At 43.4% G+C, this 15,891-nt stretch overlaps 1 protein-coding gene across 1 annotated transcript in view; it reads right to left on the reverse strand.

Moving 5' to 3' along the window:
- The window catches only part of LOC147673371 (uncharacterized), a 44,763-nt gene extending 40,687 nt beyond the window's left edge, over positions 1 to 4,076 (reverse strand). The window contains exon 1 of the mRNA XM_086947230.1: positions 3,953 to 4,076. Within this exon, the coding sequence (XP_086803356.1) occupies positions 3,953 to 4,043 (91 nt within the window). The 5' untranslated portion in view covers positions 4,044 to 4,076. The remainder of the gene's footprint in view (positions 1 to 3,952) is intronic.
- Between the last annotated feature and the right edge of the window lie 11,815 nt (positions 4,077 to 15,891).

Consider the following 15,891-nt stretch of genomic DNA (forward strand, 5'->3'; position numbering starts at 1 on the left):
TATACTAAAATTAAAAATAGCTGTTTTATTAATCATTTCGGTTGTGAAAGACGTGGCTGAACCTCATCAGGTTTAGACACACTAAACAGCTATGTTGAAGATGTTGGGAAGTTTCAAGTAAAGAGAATTTTCAAAAGCAATACCCGATTAAACAAAAAGCATTGTTAGCAACAATGCGACGACAGAGGATAGAAAGGAAAAAATCCAGTTACAGATGTGCAGAAGATAAAAACACAACTTGTGGATCACTGACACTGGTTGAGTTTACAAAACCTCACAATCAAGCAGATCCCACAAGTTTCTCACCACCAGTTTAAGGTAGTCCCCATAGACTCGACTACACTATCTAGACCAATTTACAAACCTTATTGTGGTTCAGTAAAACCTCAGTTTTGGCTGGATCCTGTTAATCATAGTCCATCAGCACAATGGGGGCAACCTGGTACCCTGGTAGATCAGTAGAAGAATCTCTAGATTGGTTTTCAGCATAAACCATGTTCAATTGACTAAACACCACAAAAAACCATGTGTGCGTTTACCAATCAATACAAGAAATACAGTGAATGTGAGAACAAAAGCATTTATTCAAAGAACAAAAATATAAGAACATGGAAACAAGCAACATAGAAAATCATTTGAAATGTGCTCAGACAAAAAAAACCTTTGAAACAAAACATGTACTCACATAGGCATGCAAGTGACGTGCGTAAGCGGTCCTTGCTCCTTCATAAACATGACATATGTAGACCTTGCTCCCACACTGACTCAACAAACAAGGGCCTACAGAAATTCTGTTGAGTAGTCATGGGAAGTTGAAGAGATAATTTCATGGCAAGAGGTGAAAGACATGCTATTCTGAACTTTAAACCCAATTCCAAAAGGAAATACAAAGAGGAGAAAATGAACATTTGGGGGTTTACATTATTAAAACACCAAAAGTACACTAATACAGGATGGTTAAATATATTTGTGACACCCTCACAATTTGATAGCACTAATGTCTAAAGATTTGTATTTTTGTTTTTTTTACTTATGAATGTATTTATTATCGATTTTAGCATGCTTATCTTTTTTGTTTTTCTTTATTTTTTCTTTTTATTGTAAATTAAAAAAATATATAAGCATTCGTATTTTTAACACAAGGTGAAACACTATAAAGAAGCGATAGATTCTGATATAAATCAATATTGTTGAAATTGTCTTATTTTTTACTGTATTATTTGATAACCACATAATTAAAAAGACAGGTTAAAAGACTGAGCTCCTGTTTGTAGTTCAAACTTAGAGCTCAGAACATTAGATGGCTTTAATAGAGAACCAGACAGTACACATTTTTTTTTATTCTTGGCACAGGTAGATTGAGTGATGTGGCCAGAATCACAGAATGTTGAGCTGAGGCAAAGAACTGAGCCTGGTTCCCCATGTTCCAATGTTAATTTCTCTAATTACTACTAGCCAAATCTCTTCCTTACTGTCAGCGCTGCAGGGGCGGCCTTAGGCATGTGCAAGCTGTGCACCTGCACAGGGCCACCAAACCCCAGGGGCCACCACACCAATATATATCCTTAATATAATAATCCTCTGAGGATGGATACATATTTGCGTGGCGGCCCCTGGCAGGGATTTGGCGGCCTCCGGCTCTGTCCCACTTCCAAACACCCTGACCCCCCCCCCCTCTTCACTGGCCTCTGCGCTCCGCCCCACCCTGCCCGGACCCCCTCTTCCGGGGTCCCCTACCTGCGCTCCCTGCCCAGGGTTGCCATGAGCCTAGAGCCGCCCCTGGGCGCTGTTAAATGATTATGCTAAGTTTGAAATGTTCTGCCATATCATCCCAGAAGAATATTGAGGCAAGAAGGCTTTCTGTTCTAAACCTTTGTCAAATATAAGAACAAGGAAAGAGACGTACTGTTGCCGTGGCAAAACAAAGTACTTGCTGCAGTGCCCTTAAAGGACTACCTGAGTTATCCCTCAGAAGAGCTGCAGCTGTAACATTACAGATGTCCTCCTGCTTTTATCATTCAAACATCCCGCAAAAGCAACTCCAGCCATTTTAACGACAGTAACTTTATGAACAGCCACCATGTTATAGTGACTATAAGCAAGGGTACAGCGACCCTACAGAAATCATGTGTGACACCATACAACAGAGGTCTTCAAACTTTTTGATGAGGTCGAGACCCCCTTGTCAAAAATTTTTAGGTGTAAGGAACCCCTCCTGACAAAAAATTTCTTGAACCTGTTATTCATCAGCAACAACCATAAATGCCCTCAATTCCCAGGACAAGTCATTTTCACGGTGAGAAAATAATATTAAACAGTGTAATCTGTACGTTTTTTTAGGTCTTTCACTGCCAGTGCTAAGTATAAAATTACGGATAGCTTAAATGAAAAAATAATTTTAAAAGTTGTTCCTCAGTGGGAAATGCACATTAGTACATTATGAAACCTTTATTAGTTAGTGCACTGTAGAGGTCTGTGTGTAACCAGAGAGCCACAGAATTATCTCTTAGATGGTGCAGTGGAGAAAAGTAACTTGTGCATTTGTAGTGCTTCGAGGTCACAGATTATGACAGAAAGCACTGTGAATATGTAAGTCATTATTTAAAAGTTGCATTTTAAGAATACCCTGATTATACGTAATTTGTGTGTGCTTTTTTTTAACAATACTGTCCTTCAACACCTCCTGGGGTAGTAAGCGCTATACAAATACAATTAAAATTAAAAGCACACACTTCACAACTCAATTGTTCTCTTTACACTACCACTCAAAAAGAATATGTCTTTGTGATCACAAAGCATTGAGTGATTTGATTAATTAAAAGCAGTACCTGCCTCCGAGCACTCTTTATTTACATGTGCAGATGAACTCGTAGCGCACATTTGCATTTCTTTCAGGCAAGCAGGCACCCTGGCATTTAGCTGTCTGCCAGGCTATCGTTTCACAGCACCACACTCCTTGAATGACAGATCAGCCAAAGCATTTTAACTATCAGAATGAACTGTCCCAGGACGGTTGTCTTTTTCCAGAAAGTAAGGGAACGGCTATTTAAATATGTTTGCGAGTGCTTTCACTGCGGAAAACATCTTCATCACTCAAAGGGTTGTGCGATTGCACTTTAGAAATATCATATTTGGCAGAAGTATGCCTCAATGAGAGCAAGGAATACAAAATGTAAAGTTTATGGAAATAAATGTTCAAAATAATCTGCAAACAAGTATTTAAAAGGAAAAATATTCTACCAACAGACGTCAATAAGCCTTTCCAGGATTTTTATGCACCACAATTAAAAAATCGAAAATTTAAAACAACTTCTAAATACAAGAGCCCTTTAGAGTATGCATTATAAAAGTATTTGCTTAGACTGGGTGACAAAAACAGCAAAAATGTCACATTTCAAGATAGCAGAAGGGAAGGAAAGTTCCTGGTTGGGTGGTCAGGGCCTCTGACTTCCGTCTCTTTTTCCCCTCGGTGACCACAGCCCTCTCCAGCCCCTCAAGCCCAGCTGGCACCTTCCCTTGTAGACGCATTACATGAACAGGCGTGCTGAGCTCAATTAAGGTGGTACTCGCCTACAGCAAAGCCTGACTGCCTCCTATTGGTCGTGGTCGGTAAGACTCATCAGCTGGTGAGGAGTGTGCTCAATAGGCTTGCTTCTCAGGGCAGTTTCCAGTGCGAGGCTCTGCCCGGTACAACCACTCGGAGCAGATGATGCCATTCAGCAATACTTGTGTGACACAATTAAGGCTGGAGAATGTGTGCAGCCCCTTCACATGACTCCACGGCTCCCACGGGGGTCGCGCCCCACAGATTGAAGACCTCTGCCACACAAGATCTGCTACAGTGCCCCTATAGAAATCCTAAAGCTGTGACCTTATAGCTGTTCTGTGGCTAGCCCTCTACAGAAGTCCTCGTGCAGAGGCCCTATGAAAGCTTGTTTGCAGCGCCCCCTACCTGCTGTCCTGACCGCGGCCACCGGTCCTTTCCTTGGCGGCGGGGCTGTCTGAGGGAACTTCAGCTCCGCGTACGTCACCTCAGGCTCCATCCCGGCCGTGGACCCCACACTCTCAAGAGTACGTCTGAAGGGGTGGAGGTGGCAGCTGCAGAAAGGGGAAGGAAAGTCTCAATCCCTCTAGGGCTGGATTTCAGTTATGCAAATTTCCCCATGACAAAAGGTGATTTCAGCAATCTGTCGAGGAAGAAACGTGGCCAATCCATGTTTGGAGCTTAATATTCAGCCGATGCTGTAAGCTGTTAAGTAAGAACAATGTTTTAAGTCATGTCCTTTTCTACTTCACCAGTTGATGTCTGTCACACTTGGCTGTTAAGTCACCCCTGGCAGCAAACGATACACGTTGCGAGACACTCAAGCAGGTCTCCTCGTGCAGGAAGTGTTACTTGGAGGTGATTTACACTAAGATATTGCACATGTGGAGAGGTTAGTATGCATTTGCTTAGGGTTTTTTTTGAAGACCCTGCACGCTTCTTTTTGCTTCCTGAAGCGCTGTATTGCAGAAGGAAAGAAAGGGGTGCATAGTGGTTTCTACATGTGCACTGCTTGCTGTGGTTGTGAGGGTGATCCACCAAGAGCAACTTAGGTCAGGTTTTAACTGCAACTACGTATAAGGATGCTTTTGTTTAATTGTTACATGAACAATTAATTCATAATATGTGTAAAGCAATATTGCATTTGTGACTTGATATGTAGTGCTGAGTAATATCTTGAGCAAGGTGATTGCCTAATAGCGGGTCGATCCCTCGCACATGTGCACCCAGTTTTCTCTTTTGAACTAATTAAACACATTGAAGTGCTAAGTGTGGTATTGGGCTGCCCCAGCCATCCTTTGTAAGTCATTTGCTAGTAGGCGAGGGAAGGCTGGAGTGAGTGATGTGCTATTAGGTAGATGCAGTTTTTACCCATTGAACGGCATCTGTTGCTGTGTCCTGGTCTTAGATACGCCACATCTAAGGTCTTGAAGTTGAAAGTGATGAGTGAGGCTGATTTTGTTTGATTTGTAGAGCTCAGTGGGTGTCCTAAAGAATCTTGAAGTTAAATAAACAATTAATCAAAAGGATGAAATAGAATCAAAATAACAAAAACATTTTCAGCGGAAGCTGTCCTGTGTGGTAGTTTTCTCGGGTGCTCCACATTAAATTGCTCAAGTAACAAATCAATTGACACAGTTCTAAAGTAATAACCATGGATCTACTTGGCCATGTTCTAAAGCCCAAGAAGTGCAAGATGGAGTACAAGCTGCTACAACTCCTCCTGGTCCTAGCAAAACGTAGGGTGGCGATAACATGGATGGGCAAGCATTCCCCCTCCTAGGATGTATGGACGAGAGATGTGCCGGAGCGGACCCTGGCCGAGGAGATACATATGAAGTCTAGCAGAAGAGATCAGAACCTTGGGATTTGGAGGGAGCTATGCCAGAGTTTTTTAAATCCTCAGGTGCGCTCTAGTGATCGGCACAACTCAGATACTAGTGGATGTTCAGCTGTAGAGGATTAATAATGTTATCCTGAAGCGCTTATGATGTTCTTATGGTTGTTAGATAACTGGTTGAGCTGACAGCGATAATGTACTGCATATGCTTCTATGCACTTTATCGTGGTTCTCACCTAGATGTAGCATTTACCGTTATGACTCCATACAGGCCTATATTGTTTGTAAAATAAAAATAAACTAAATAAAAACAAAAAAAGTATAAACCATGGATACTACTTACATAGATAATTTTTGATCTTAAGCTTAAGTTTATAGATGAACTTCGCTTTTTCTGTCCCTAAACAGAGCAAAAAAACTTGTAAAAGTATGCTTAGTTGGATACATAATTCTCAGCCGCTATTTTTACTGTTTTGTGAAATGAACCGAAAGACTTAATTGTTTTCAAATTTTTCTCTTTATATAATATTGTGTTGACCCACTATATGTCTAAAGATTGCCCTCTTCAAACAAAACAAAAAACAAATGCATATCCTGGATCGGAGGTGCTGAATTGTGTGAATGTAGTACAGCACAGAGCACTGGGGAGAAAATTGGAACCAGCGAGGTAATCAAACTGACTTCCGCGATAGAAAAAAATTATAAAACCTCTTCCTAAGGAAGCCAAAATATTAAAGGATACTGAGCAGCGTTGTTTCACATTGAAATGTTCTGGCCGGAAAATATATTGACCTTCCTTTTAAATAATTGTGTTATATCTTTAATCACTTTATTTCTGTTACAGACCTTAAAAGCAACAATCAACATACACTTTACAATAGTAACTGTTTAAAAAATGGTGTAAAAGTACAGGGATACAAAAGGGCAGGGAGTCGTAAGTACATCTCACCAAAAAGTGCTTAAAGTGCATTCAATTGTCATAAATAAAAGGATCATAATAAAAACATTGCTAAAAAAATATATATTGAGGTGGGCAAGTTGGACGACATATTAAAGAACTAAATATAAGCTAAACCACTAAATGCCTAAATGATAATCAAATACCAATTTAAACAATTATAGAAAGATTCAATCAAAAATGACCACACTCCATACAGAGTTATTCAATCAGGAGGATGCCCCTTAGAGGAGGAGCTTGGATCTAATGGGCCGAACACTTTCAAGGAATTTTGCAATACAGAATATTATATAGGGTGAAATATCAAATTCTCAGTGAAATTTTCCACTGTCGATCTCCTAGATTCCTGCATAAAGGGACTATCCAGCGCTTTTGCTGACAGATAAATGCTGAACAGAAAAATAAAAGATGATCATCAGATTCCTGAGCAGTAGGACAGGCTTGACAGATTTTTCTCCCATTAGCTGGGCTCTTACACTTGGCAGGGAAACTGGAAGCGGTAAGACACCCAGTCTGAATCTGATGTAAAAAGCCTTGATCAAGAGTGATTTAATGGGGTCCATAAAGGGCCCGAAACCTGGCACAGGCTTCATCTCCAGAAACCTGTCTTTGAGGGGACCAAGATTTTGAGAATGTACCAGGGCTCTGTCTTCACTTTCCCAGAAACCAGACTTAACCATTCGGGAAGAGCTGCAAGAAATAGAAGCCAGATTGATCCAGAAATCAGCCAAACCCACAGTATTTAAAGACTCTTGCACATGCTTAAACCATGGAAGTGATGGTCACAATGTTTGTTTCCCCAAAGATGTCTCTCAAGCCATTCCTGTAGTGAAGTAGCTTAGGGTTACTCCAGACCCTTATCCAATATAAAACATGTTTCAGTTTGACCTTGGAAGTAATGGGAGACATGCCCAGGTCATACTTAAAACCCAAAGAAGTACTTTTAGGCAGTTTTAAGGTTGCTCTCAAAAACATATTCTCAGCAACTCCCAAGGTGTCAAGCTTTGCAGAAGCCCCATATTTCCATGTCATAAGTAGCTCCAGCCACCGCTTGGGCTCTCCATATTTCAAGAAGGAGATATAGGGTGTATAGAGGTGTTACTTGCAGATTTAAATGTAGCTGCTGCCCTTTGGGTTATTAAAAGAAAAGGTCTTCAAGATCGGTCTTGCCCAAGAATTACTATTGGACAAGCGGATGCAGAGATAATTGAAATCCGAGACTCTCTCAAGGACTACGTTATCCAGACTTATGACCCCTCTAAAATGCCTGTAAGGATGAAGTGCCATAAACTTAGTTTTAGAAGTGTTTATGGATAACCCTTGCTCAGAACAGCTTAAATCTATTCAGTAGGGTTTCTAACCCTTTTCGGGTTTGGGAAGCCAACAAGGTGTAATCAGCAAATAATAAAACTGGGGTTTTGATGGCCCCCCCAGGCTAGGCGAGTCATTAGCACAATTCAGAAGAAAGTCCACACACCAGTTAATAAAGAGGAAAAATAAGGTTGGAGCAAGTGCACCGTCTTGCCTAACACCCTTGGCCACACTAAACTCCTCAGTTGTTTCACCATTTTGGCCTCATGTCACCTGAGCAAAATTATCTCTTTGTAGGCGTGTTATGATATCTATAACTCCCTTACCAGGCAATACCATATCCAATAAAGGAAGTGGAAGGTCCAACTCTCTCATGGTGGACTGTTGGACTTGGCCCTTTTTGCAGGGTCATCCCTGAACTTTTTGCCTTCCTCCTGTATTTTGTCTGACCTGAATAGGGCTGTGCCTGCCTTCCACAATGCTGGCTCCACCTCCTGTGGTGCGTCTGACAAAGGAAAGAAGGAGTCTTGTCAACAAAGTGCTCCAGGACTGCACAGAACTGATTAGGACTGGGTACAAGGACAGTGCTTTTCTCAGGAGCCTTCCCACCCCTGGTGCTGCCAAATGCGCTAGCCTCCTTCTTCCACCATTTTCACTTCATACCACTCTTGCAGGCTGTTCTCATCCTTGCTCTTTCACTTTGACATTGTTTTGCTATCTTTCTTTTTCTCCTTCCTCCATTTCATACCATTCTCTCTCTTTCTCGTTGTCAGTGACTGAGGATCAAAATATGTCCTGGTCTCCAAAAACGAGTGCCATTGCCCACCACCTGCAACAACCGGCACGTATTTCACACTGTTTGTCACCATAACCTATTTGACACACACCTAATTTATAAAAGTAGTCTGTTCGCTATCCTGGCTTTTATGTCCCAGTCCAGGGCCTCCTACCAACTGCAGCATTTTATAGGATGTGGTCTCCTTGACCTAACAGCACATACAAATGTTGTGGGTTTGGGATCTTCATATAGTATCCCTCAACATTCTAACACAATATCACGGTCAACTGTCTACACTATGTACATGTTTAGAGGTGTCCCGATCACATCCTTGAACTCCAACTGCACGATACTAAGCTTAAACCCTCATACATCTAGTTGCCATGCTTTTATGACTACGCATAAACACATCTGGGAATACTTGTGTCCTTAGCTAAATGGCCTTCACTGCAGCCTGTGTGTCAAGTCCCCTGCTTGCGACCAGTAATGCTAAATTGTATCAGCACCTCACCATTCTTGGTCCTTCACCCATTCCCCATTTTCCTGCTGGATCTGCATGCCAGTTAGCAGAGACCTGTGTTCACAGTATGCCATTGCTTCTCTTCTTACGTTCAAATGGGCAGAACACAGACTGTTCATTGAGTTTCCATTTTTTTTAAAGGAAGACATAGTCTGCAAAGTGAGAAACTCTTTCAAAACCTTAAAGGAAGATGCGAAGATGCATTAAGGTTCCATGTAGAATATTTGGATCTTCTGTATTCTGAATATATTAGTGAACTTACTTTTCACATACCAAATATACATCTTTAAGTATAAACACTTTTCACAAAATAAAGAAAATTATTTCAATCCTTTAGAAACCTGACACTTTTTTTCCAGTGACAAAAACCCAACACCACAGGCACAAACCTGTTGATCCACCAAAATAGTGGTGTGGCATGATCAGTCTGAATCGCTGGGTTAAAGGAATTGATCAGAAGAAGAAACGGGAGACAATGCTATGGGTGTGTGTGTGAGAGGAGGGGGGGCATGAGGTCATTGCGTAATATGCATATTTGTATCCGCTCGTGTAAGTTGCAGGTCTCTGTTCCACTATGTCCTGTGGGCTACCAGAACAATATGTAAAACTTCAAATGATTGTATGTTAAGTCGTGTAACTGTTGTACATACTGTATGTTTCTTGTAGAAAGGAAATATTAAATAGAGAATATCAAAATTTCTTTTTATTCAAATTTTTTTTTTATACAGTCTGATGCTGTTGGACTTTTTATTGACTTTTAATCAATTTCAATCTTCAAAAATCTTTATTCGGTATTGTACAAAACACCATAAAAGTACAGTTTAAAATACAAAAAAATACATATATTATTTGACTATACAGCGGGAAACGAAAAAAGCATGAAGAGAAAGGTCCCGGGACATTCATTACAATTCTCCGCCCCCTCCGGCAAGTCCTCTCGTTCCTCTAAGTGTGAATGCTAGTCTTAGAAAACTCGTGATAGAGAGCAGAGTCAAGGGATCTTGGGCCATTTGTAAATATAAAAGGGCGGCCTTAGCATTCTTTGTGCACAATATATGCTGGGACATTGAGAAAATGCAAGTGTCATTGCCTTTTAGCCACCGTCAAAATCTGCAGCACACCTAATAGCTCAAGCCATCTCTTATCGTCTGACGGCATACGCATCTTCAAGTCTTTTCAGTGCAGACTGATTTAGCAGTATCTGGAGATCACTAAACAGCATACAGAGTGCCTCAGCCTGTTCTTCAGTGAAGTTTCATTTTCTATCATAAATATGTTAAACAGTTGCATTCAAGAAAGCAGCCTTGAAAGAAACAGATGTTTGCACACTGCAGACCTCACACAAATGCAAGGGCACAAGTTAGACGTTTTACCTGTAGCTATTTGCAGTGTGGAGTGGGCGTGGTATTCCAACCTTAGAAGCAGCTGCTGCTTCTCCTTTCAATTAAATGCAAAGTTTGAGTGATTATTTTGGTTATAATGGGTCTGGAAGCAGCACAAGGTGTTCTCAGGAGTCCTTTTGCATTTTTGTTAATCCCATTACTTTTTGGTTCCAAAACAAGACAAAAGCCTCTATCCGTTTATTAGGCCTTCGCGTTCTCAATGCTTTCCTGTGGAAGGACAAATGCTCACCGTGGCCCAGGGCATGTTTGCCATCAACACTGGAGACTGGATAGTAGTGTTGGGCCTACAGGACAGTTATTTGCCCCTGCAGGCTTGACATGTTTAGGATTTGAACCCCTACTATAAAGTATTTCCAGTCTAATGGGAATATTTCTGATAGAGACTTCTAACCGCAGATTTCTGACCTTTTGAATATTTCCTCCAGTGCCAGATTGGTGCTGGAAAATCTTCAGCAGTAACCCTTTGAGCCAACTAGTAGCATGATGCTCCTTTGCACCGTTGCTTGACTCCGCAAGGGACATGCAAGACCCTATATAGGCGCAACCCACATGCACTGACATCAGTTCCTTTCTGCGCCAACAGATGCTGATCCGGCGCTACCGCTCATTTTTCAACACTATTCTTTCGATTTTTCTAAAAGTTTCTGCAATGTGCAATGGGAAAATCTCACCCCTGTAGGGTTTAAAACTTGTGGGGAATGTCAAACAGATGTCTGTGACAGTCTTCCACATGGTTTGCCTGTGGTTATACCACAACTCCAAAGCCTATAGTGATGATGCCTTGATGCACCCCATGGTCACCCAGGATCGGGAAGCATAACTGTTCATGAAAAAGTATCACAATACTCCACGTTGTGACTGGCCGGGGACCTAAGGAGAGTCCCGGCACAAGTCCCCAGGCCGTTCCCAGGATAGCTTGTCATGGTGGTCCAAATCGTTGGGTAAAAAAAGACTAGAAAATCCAAGCAGTAATTTGCCCTTTCTCACCACTCTCGATCTCCAGAGAATGTGTGAGGGTGTTGCTGTGCCGCCTTTATTGCTCCTGAAGCAGTTCACTTTGGAGCCAATTTGGCCTACCGCCTCCCCCGATGAGCATGCGGACCCCCAAGTAGCTGAGAGCCTACCAACCGGGTTTCTGCGATTTGGACCACCCTTTGGACCAATTGGGTCCTCTGGGTTCGTTCTGAATTACGGACCTACCTCTGTACCAGCACTCTCTCAAGTGTCACAACCCACACGGGAACAAGAGCCACTGATGCAGCACAATCAGCTCTGGACAATGACGGCCAACCCATAGTGCTCTTGACCAAGGAAGGCCATGAGCTACTGCGACCGAGCCGCTGACACTGAACATATCCAATGACTTTCTTTCCAAAACAAACAACTGCATTGTATTATTGCAATTTATTTACAGCAGAAAGACTTTGCCTTATTTTTAGTCCTTCCTTTTCTTCGACTAAACCAAACACCAAAGTAACAATTTGTGATAAAAAAAGATTATTCTTGAAAATGAGTTCTGTGGGAACAATTTTTGCTAGCTATTAATGGTGGATGTGATGTAGAGGATGAATTTGCCCTGCTTCCTCACGAGGACAATTGGTCTAAAGTCTCCAGGAGGCCAGTGGTCTGGATATTTCCACAGACACTAGATTGGTTTCGCCTCAAGGATTTGCCACAGAAGAAAATGCTTCCTGTGCCATGGTTGTGCTGAGTGCGACTGTGGTTCTTGATTTTAACCTCCCTACTTAGAAAGTAAAGACCAATGTTTTAACTGAGGTGTTTCAGCTAGTCTAACAAGTTCTAAGCCACGGCTTCTTTTAGTGAGGTGCTTACAGATACCCTTTTGGGGACCTAGGCTGACCTCTGTTCAGTTCCTCCTGTTGAGTGGAAGATTGCCAGGTGCCATCACCCTGCTCCCAATGACCCAGACTTTCTTACCCATCACCACATAACAGAGAGCCTTGTAGTGCAGGCTTCAGTTAGCAAGTTTAACCCAAATTTGTTACCGACCACTCAACCTGGCAGAGAATCGAAGTGGATAGAGACCTTCTGAAAAAAGGGTATTTTTGTCCACAAGTTTAGTCCTTCGCTTGGTGAATGCCAGTTGCCTTTTAGGCTGCTATCTCACACATTTTGGGACACAGTAGCCCAGGACTTACCTATGGTTCTAGAATAAGTTTGTGCCATCCTTTCTCTAGCCATGTAGGATGGTTGCAATGTGGCCAGGTTCACTATTTAAAGGGGGCTGGATTCCACAAACATCAGTGTGGTCCTTTGCAGACACGCCAAGATCAGGTCAACTGGATTTTCAGGTTGTGGAAAATAAATACAAACTTGGTGAACATTATCGGCGCCATCTTGCCCCTTTCCAAGCCCATTCGTGCGCGTAAGCGGCAGCCATTTTGAGCACTATGGCCTCCCTGCCCCTCGCTGATAGCCAGCGCGTCTCTCTCTCTCTCTCTTAACCTCGCAAGCATTCCCCCGCACGCCGACAACCCCCGCTCTCTCATGCCTTGGGTCATAAACCCCTCTTCAGCGCAGCTTCACCGCGGAATCCCATCCTGTTCCCAGCGCGACACCTCCCCTCATTCCTTTCATGGCCTCAGATCCTTTTGATGCAAACCCCTTTTGCCTGTGTCCCCGTTTGTCTTCCTTGTTCCCAGGCCGCCACCTGGCTCTGCGGATACTGTTTATTACCCCGTACAGTAGGAAGCTTCCCCTCCCCATCAAAAGACCCCCGAACCGATCAAAGCCCCCACCCCATGAGATCCGATCAAACCCCATGCATTCCGTGAATCGGCGGAATGCCCTGCTGTGCGACAACCATCACCTGTTGTGACCGGGGTGGGGAATCCAACTGTAAATGTATGTGGGAACGGGCCTAAAGGGGAGATTCCGAGGATGTTCTTTCAACTATTAACGTATTGCGAGAATGTGTTATGTGCAATAAAGGTCATAAACCCTAGTATAAGAGGCCAGGCCTCAGAGATGTGGTTAGAGCACCTTGTGACGATACTTGCTGTCTGAATTGATGTGTTCTCCTCCGGAGAGAATAAAATCCTCGTTTCCTGCCTTCCAGTCTCCAGCGCCTGCTTCTTCATTGATTAACATTGGTGGGTCATAGAGGCGATACCGCCGGGCAACAAAAAGGGTCTTTAGTTACTGGTTGTCATTGGAACCCCTTTTTAACAATTGGCGCCCAACGTGGGGCCCATCAGCGACTCGTGGATCCAGTGGGAGAGGTCCTGACGACAGAGTGAACGACTGCAACGATCGGAAGGTACCCTGTCCGATAGACCCTCGTCTGACAGCCGATCATCCGAACTTCACTGGTTCCGAACAGACCTCTCTCGAGTGATCTGCGGTCCTGACTGGGAACCATCAGGAGTGCCACGAGAAGTACGAAGAGAAGAGGACGATCGGGCGCTGGATTCGGAAGACAAGAAACTGTCCATGCGGTCCGGGTAAGGTCGTGTAAACACGACGAATTGCGAAAGTGATAGATAATTGAAAGTGATTGATAATTGTTGAGAAAATACTAGTATTACTTTTTGTTAATTTATTGGAGATTCGCTGTATGCAAACGGAGAAACAACAGGCTCTCCCTTTATAAACAGCGAAGGATAGGTACGCATCCGTCGGACCTATCTTTCTCCCCCATTGAACAATTGCTCCCTCCCCCTACATTGATTAACTGTTATAGATTGTTTTCTGGAGATTCTCTGTCTGCAAACAGGGAAGAATAGGTCCCCTCTTTGCAGATAGTGAAAGGGTAGGTGACGCGAACCTTTGCGAGCCTACTTATTCTCCCCATTGACCATATTGATTTTTTATTTTTTGACCTAACATTGATTAACTGTTATAGATTGTTTTCTGGAGATTCTCTGTCTGCAAACAGGGAAGAATAGGTCCCCTCTTTGCAGATAGTGAAAGGGTAGGTGACGCGAACCTTTGCGAGCCTACTTATTCTTCCCATTGACCATATTGATTTTTTATTTTTGACCTAACATTGATTGCTCAAAATTGGTTCATGAGGTATTCACTACGTGCAAACAACGTAGAATAGAAATATTCTATCTAGTCTTTGCACGCAGCGATAAGATAGGTAGTGCTGACTATTATCCCATTGTGATCCGTCATGCCTGTCTTCTCCCCACTGGTTAGTAGCCTGTTTAGCCCGGACCGCTTATTAGAGATGAACCATCCGGCTCCGCTGGAAGGCACCCCTAATAAGGACATGTTCATGAAGCATGGATTGATCGCTATAGCCTATAGTGAGCTGTGGCATAAATATACGAAAAAGGATCAAGAAAGACAGTGGCCACTGAGAGGATCCTTTGATCTTGACAAAATAAAAACGGTAGAAATAGCCCTTCGTAGGAATGAAACAACACCTATTATGCTCGATAGTCTCGGTATGTGGCGCAAAGAAGCCACACGACGAAGGGAAGGCGACGAATTTAGAAAAGGTGAAGGGACACAACGGACAAACCACCAAACGTCTAGTAGGCAAAGGGAAGGGCCAGCGATGGCACAGTCCCGAGGAGTAGATATGAAAAGAGAACGGTGTAAAGGGATGTGCCGACAAGTCAACCCCGGGACACAACGACCCGAAGGTAATCCCCCGACACTGCGCACAGGACGAATAGATTTAAAACAGAACCAATGTGCTTTCTGTAAATGCCTCGGGCACTGGAAAGCCCAATGCCCGACTCTGCAAAGCATAGGTAAGACTGGAGGGTTGACAGAAAGGACAGACCGACAGAAAGGAAAAAGGCGCGAGATAAAAACCAATCAGACTAGTGCAGACAGAACAGACAGGACCACCCCGTTTGATTATGCTCGATGGCACAGATTTCGTCAGACCAATTTTAACGACATGTTAGAGTTCTGGGACTGATTGCTCTCTGTTGCTCCCCCACTCTGAAAAACAAACACAACTGCAGGCCAGTGTAAACAACCCCCCGTTAGAGAAAAGACTCAAGGAAACCAAGCGCCTATTATATAACTTAGGATTTAATTACGGTAAGGAAAACACACAACCAACGGTAAATAGAATAACTAGTAGAACTCTCTCTAAAACAAACTTTACTAATAGGAAAAATACAAAACATATTATGCTCACTCCGGAAGTCCTCCAAATGTAACAGTTCGATGGTCCCGCCCATCCGAAACACATAGCACGTGTGGGGCGGGGCCTGCCAGCAACCATGGGCCAAAAAGAGATCGCTGGCGAGAAGGTCCTGGAGGCTCCACCAAGCAGGCAATGAAATGGTCTTTCCATACTACCCTTCCAGGGATGGCGTCCCCCGGGCCGCGAGTAGGGAAGGGGCGGATGCAAATGACCCCCTCCCTCGTATCTCCTGGTCCGGCCATCACGAATTCCTCCATCGAACGGATGCAGGGTGGGCGGGGAGGAAGAGGCGACGCGGACGAGCCTCTTCCACCTCCACAGGTAGGAGGCTTCCCTGCCCTGGTCCGGCGCCGATGTCCTCCAGCCGGGCGACGGCCATATACCTACGCTGCACAGGACACAT

The sequence above is a fragment of the Lissotriton vulgaris genome, chromosome 12 (assembly GCF_964263255.1).
Source record: "Lissotriton vulgaris chromosome 12, aLisVul1.2, whole genome shotgun sequence".
Lineage (NCBI taxonomy): Eukaryota > Metazoa > Chordata > Amphibia > Caudata > Salamandridae > Lissotriton > Lissotriton vulgaris.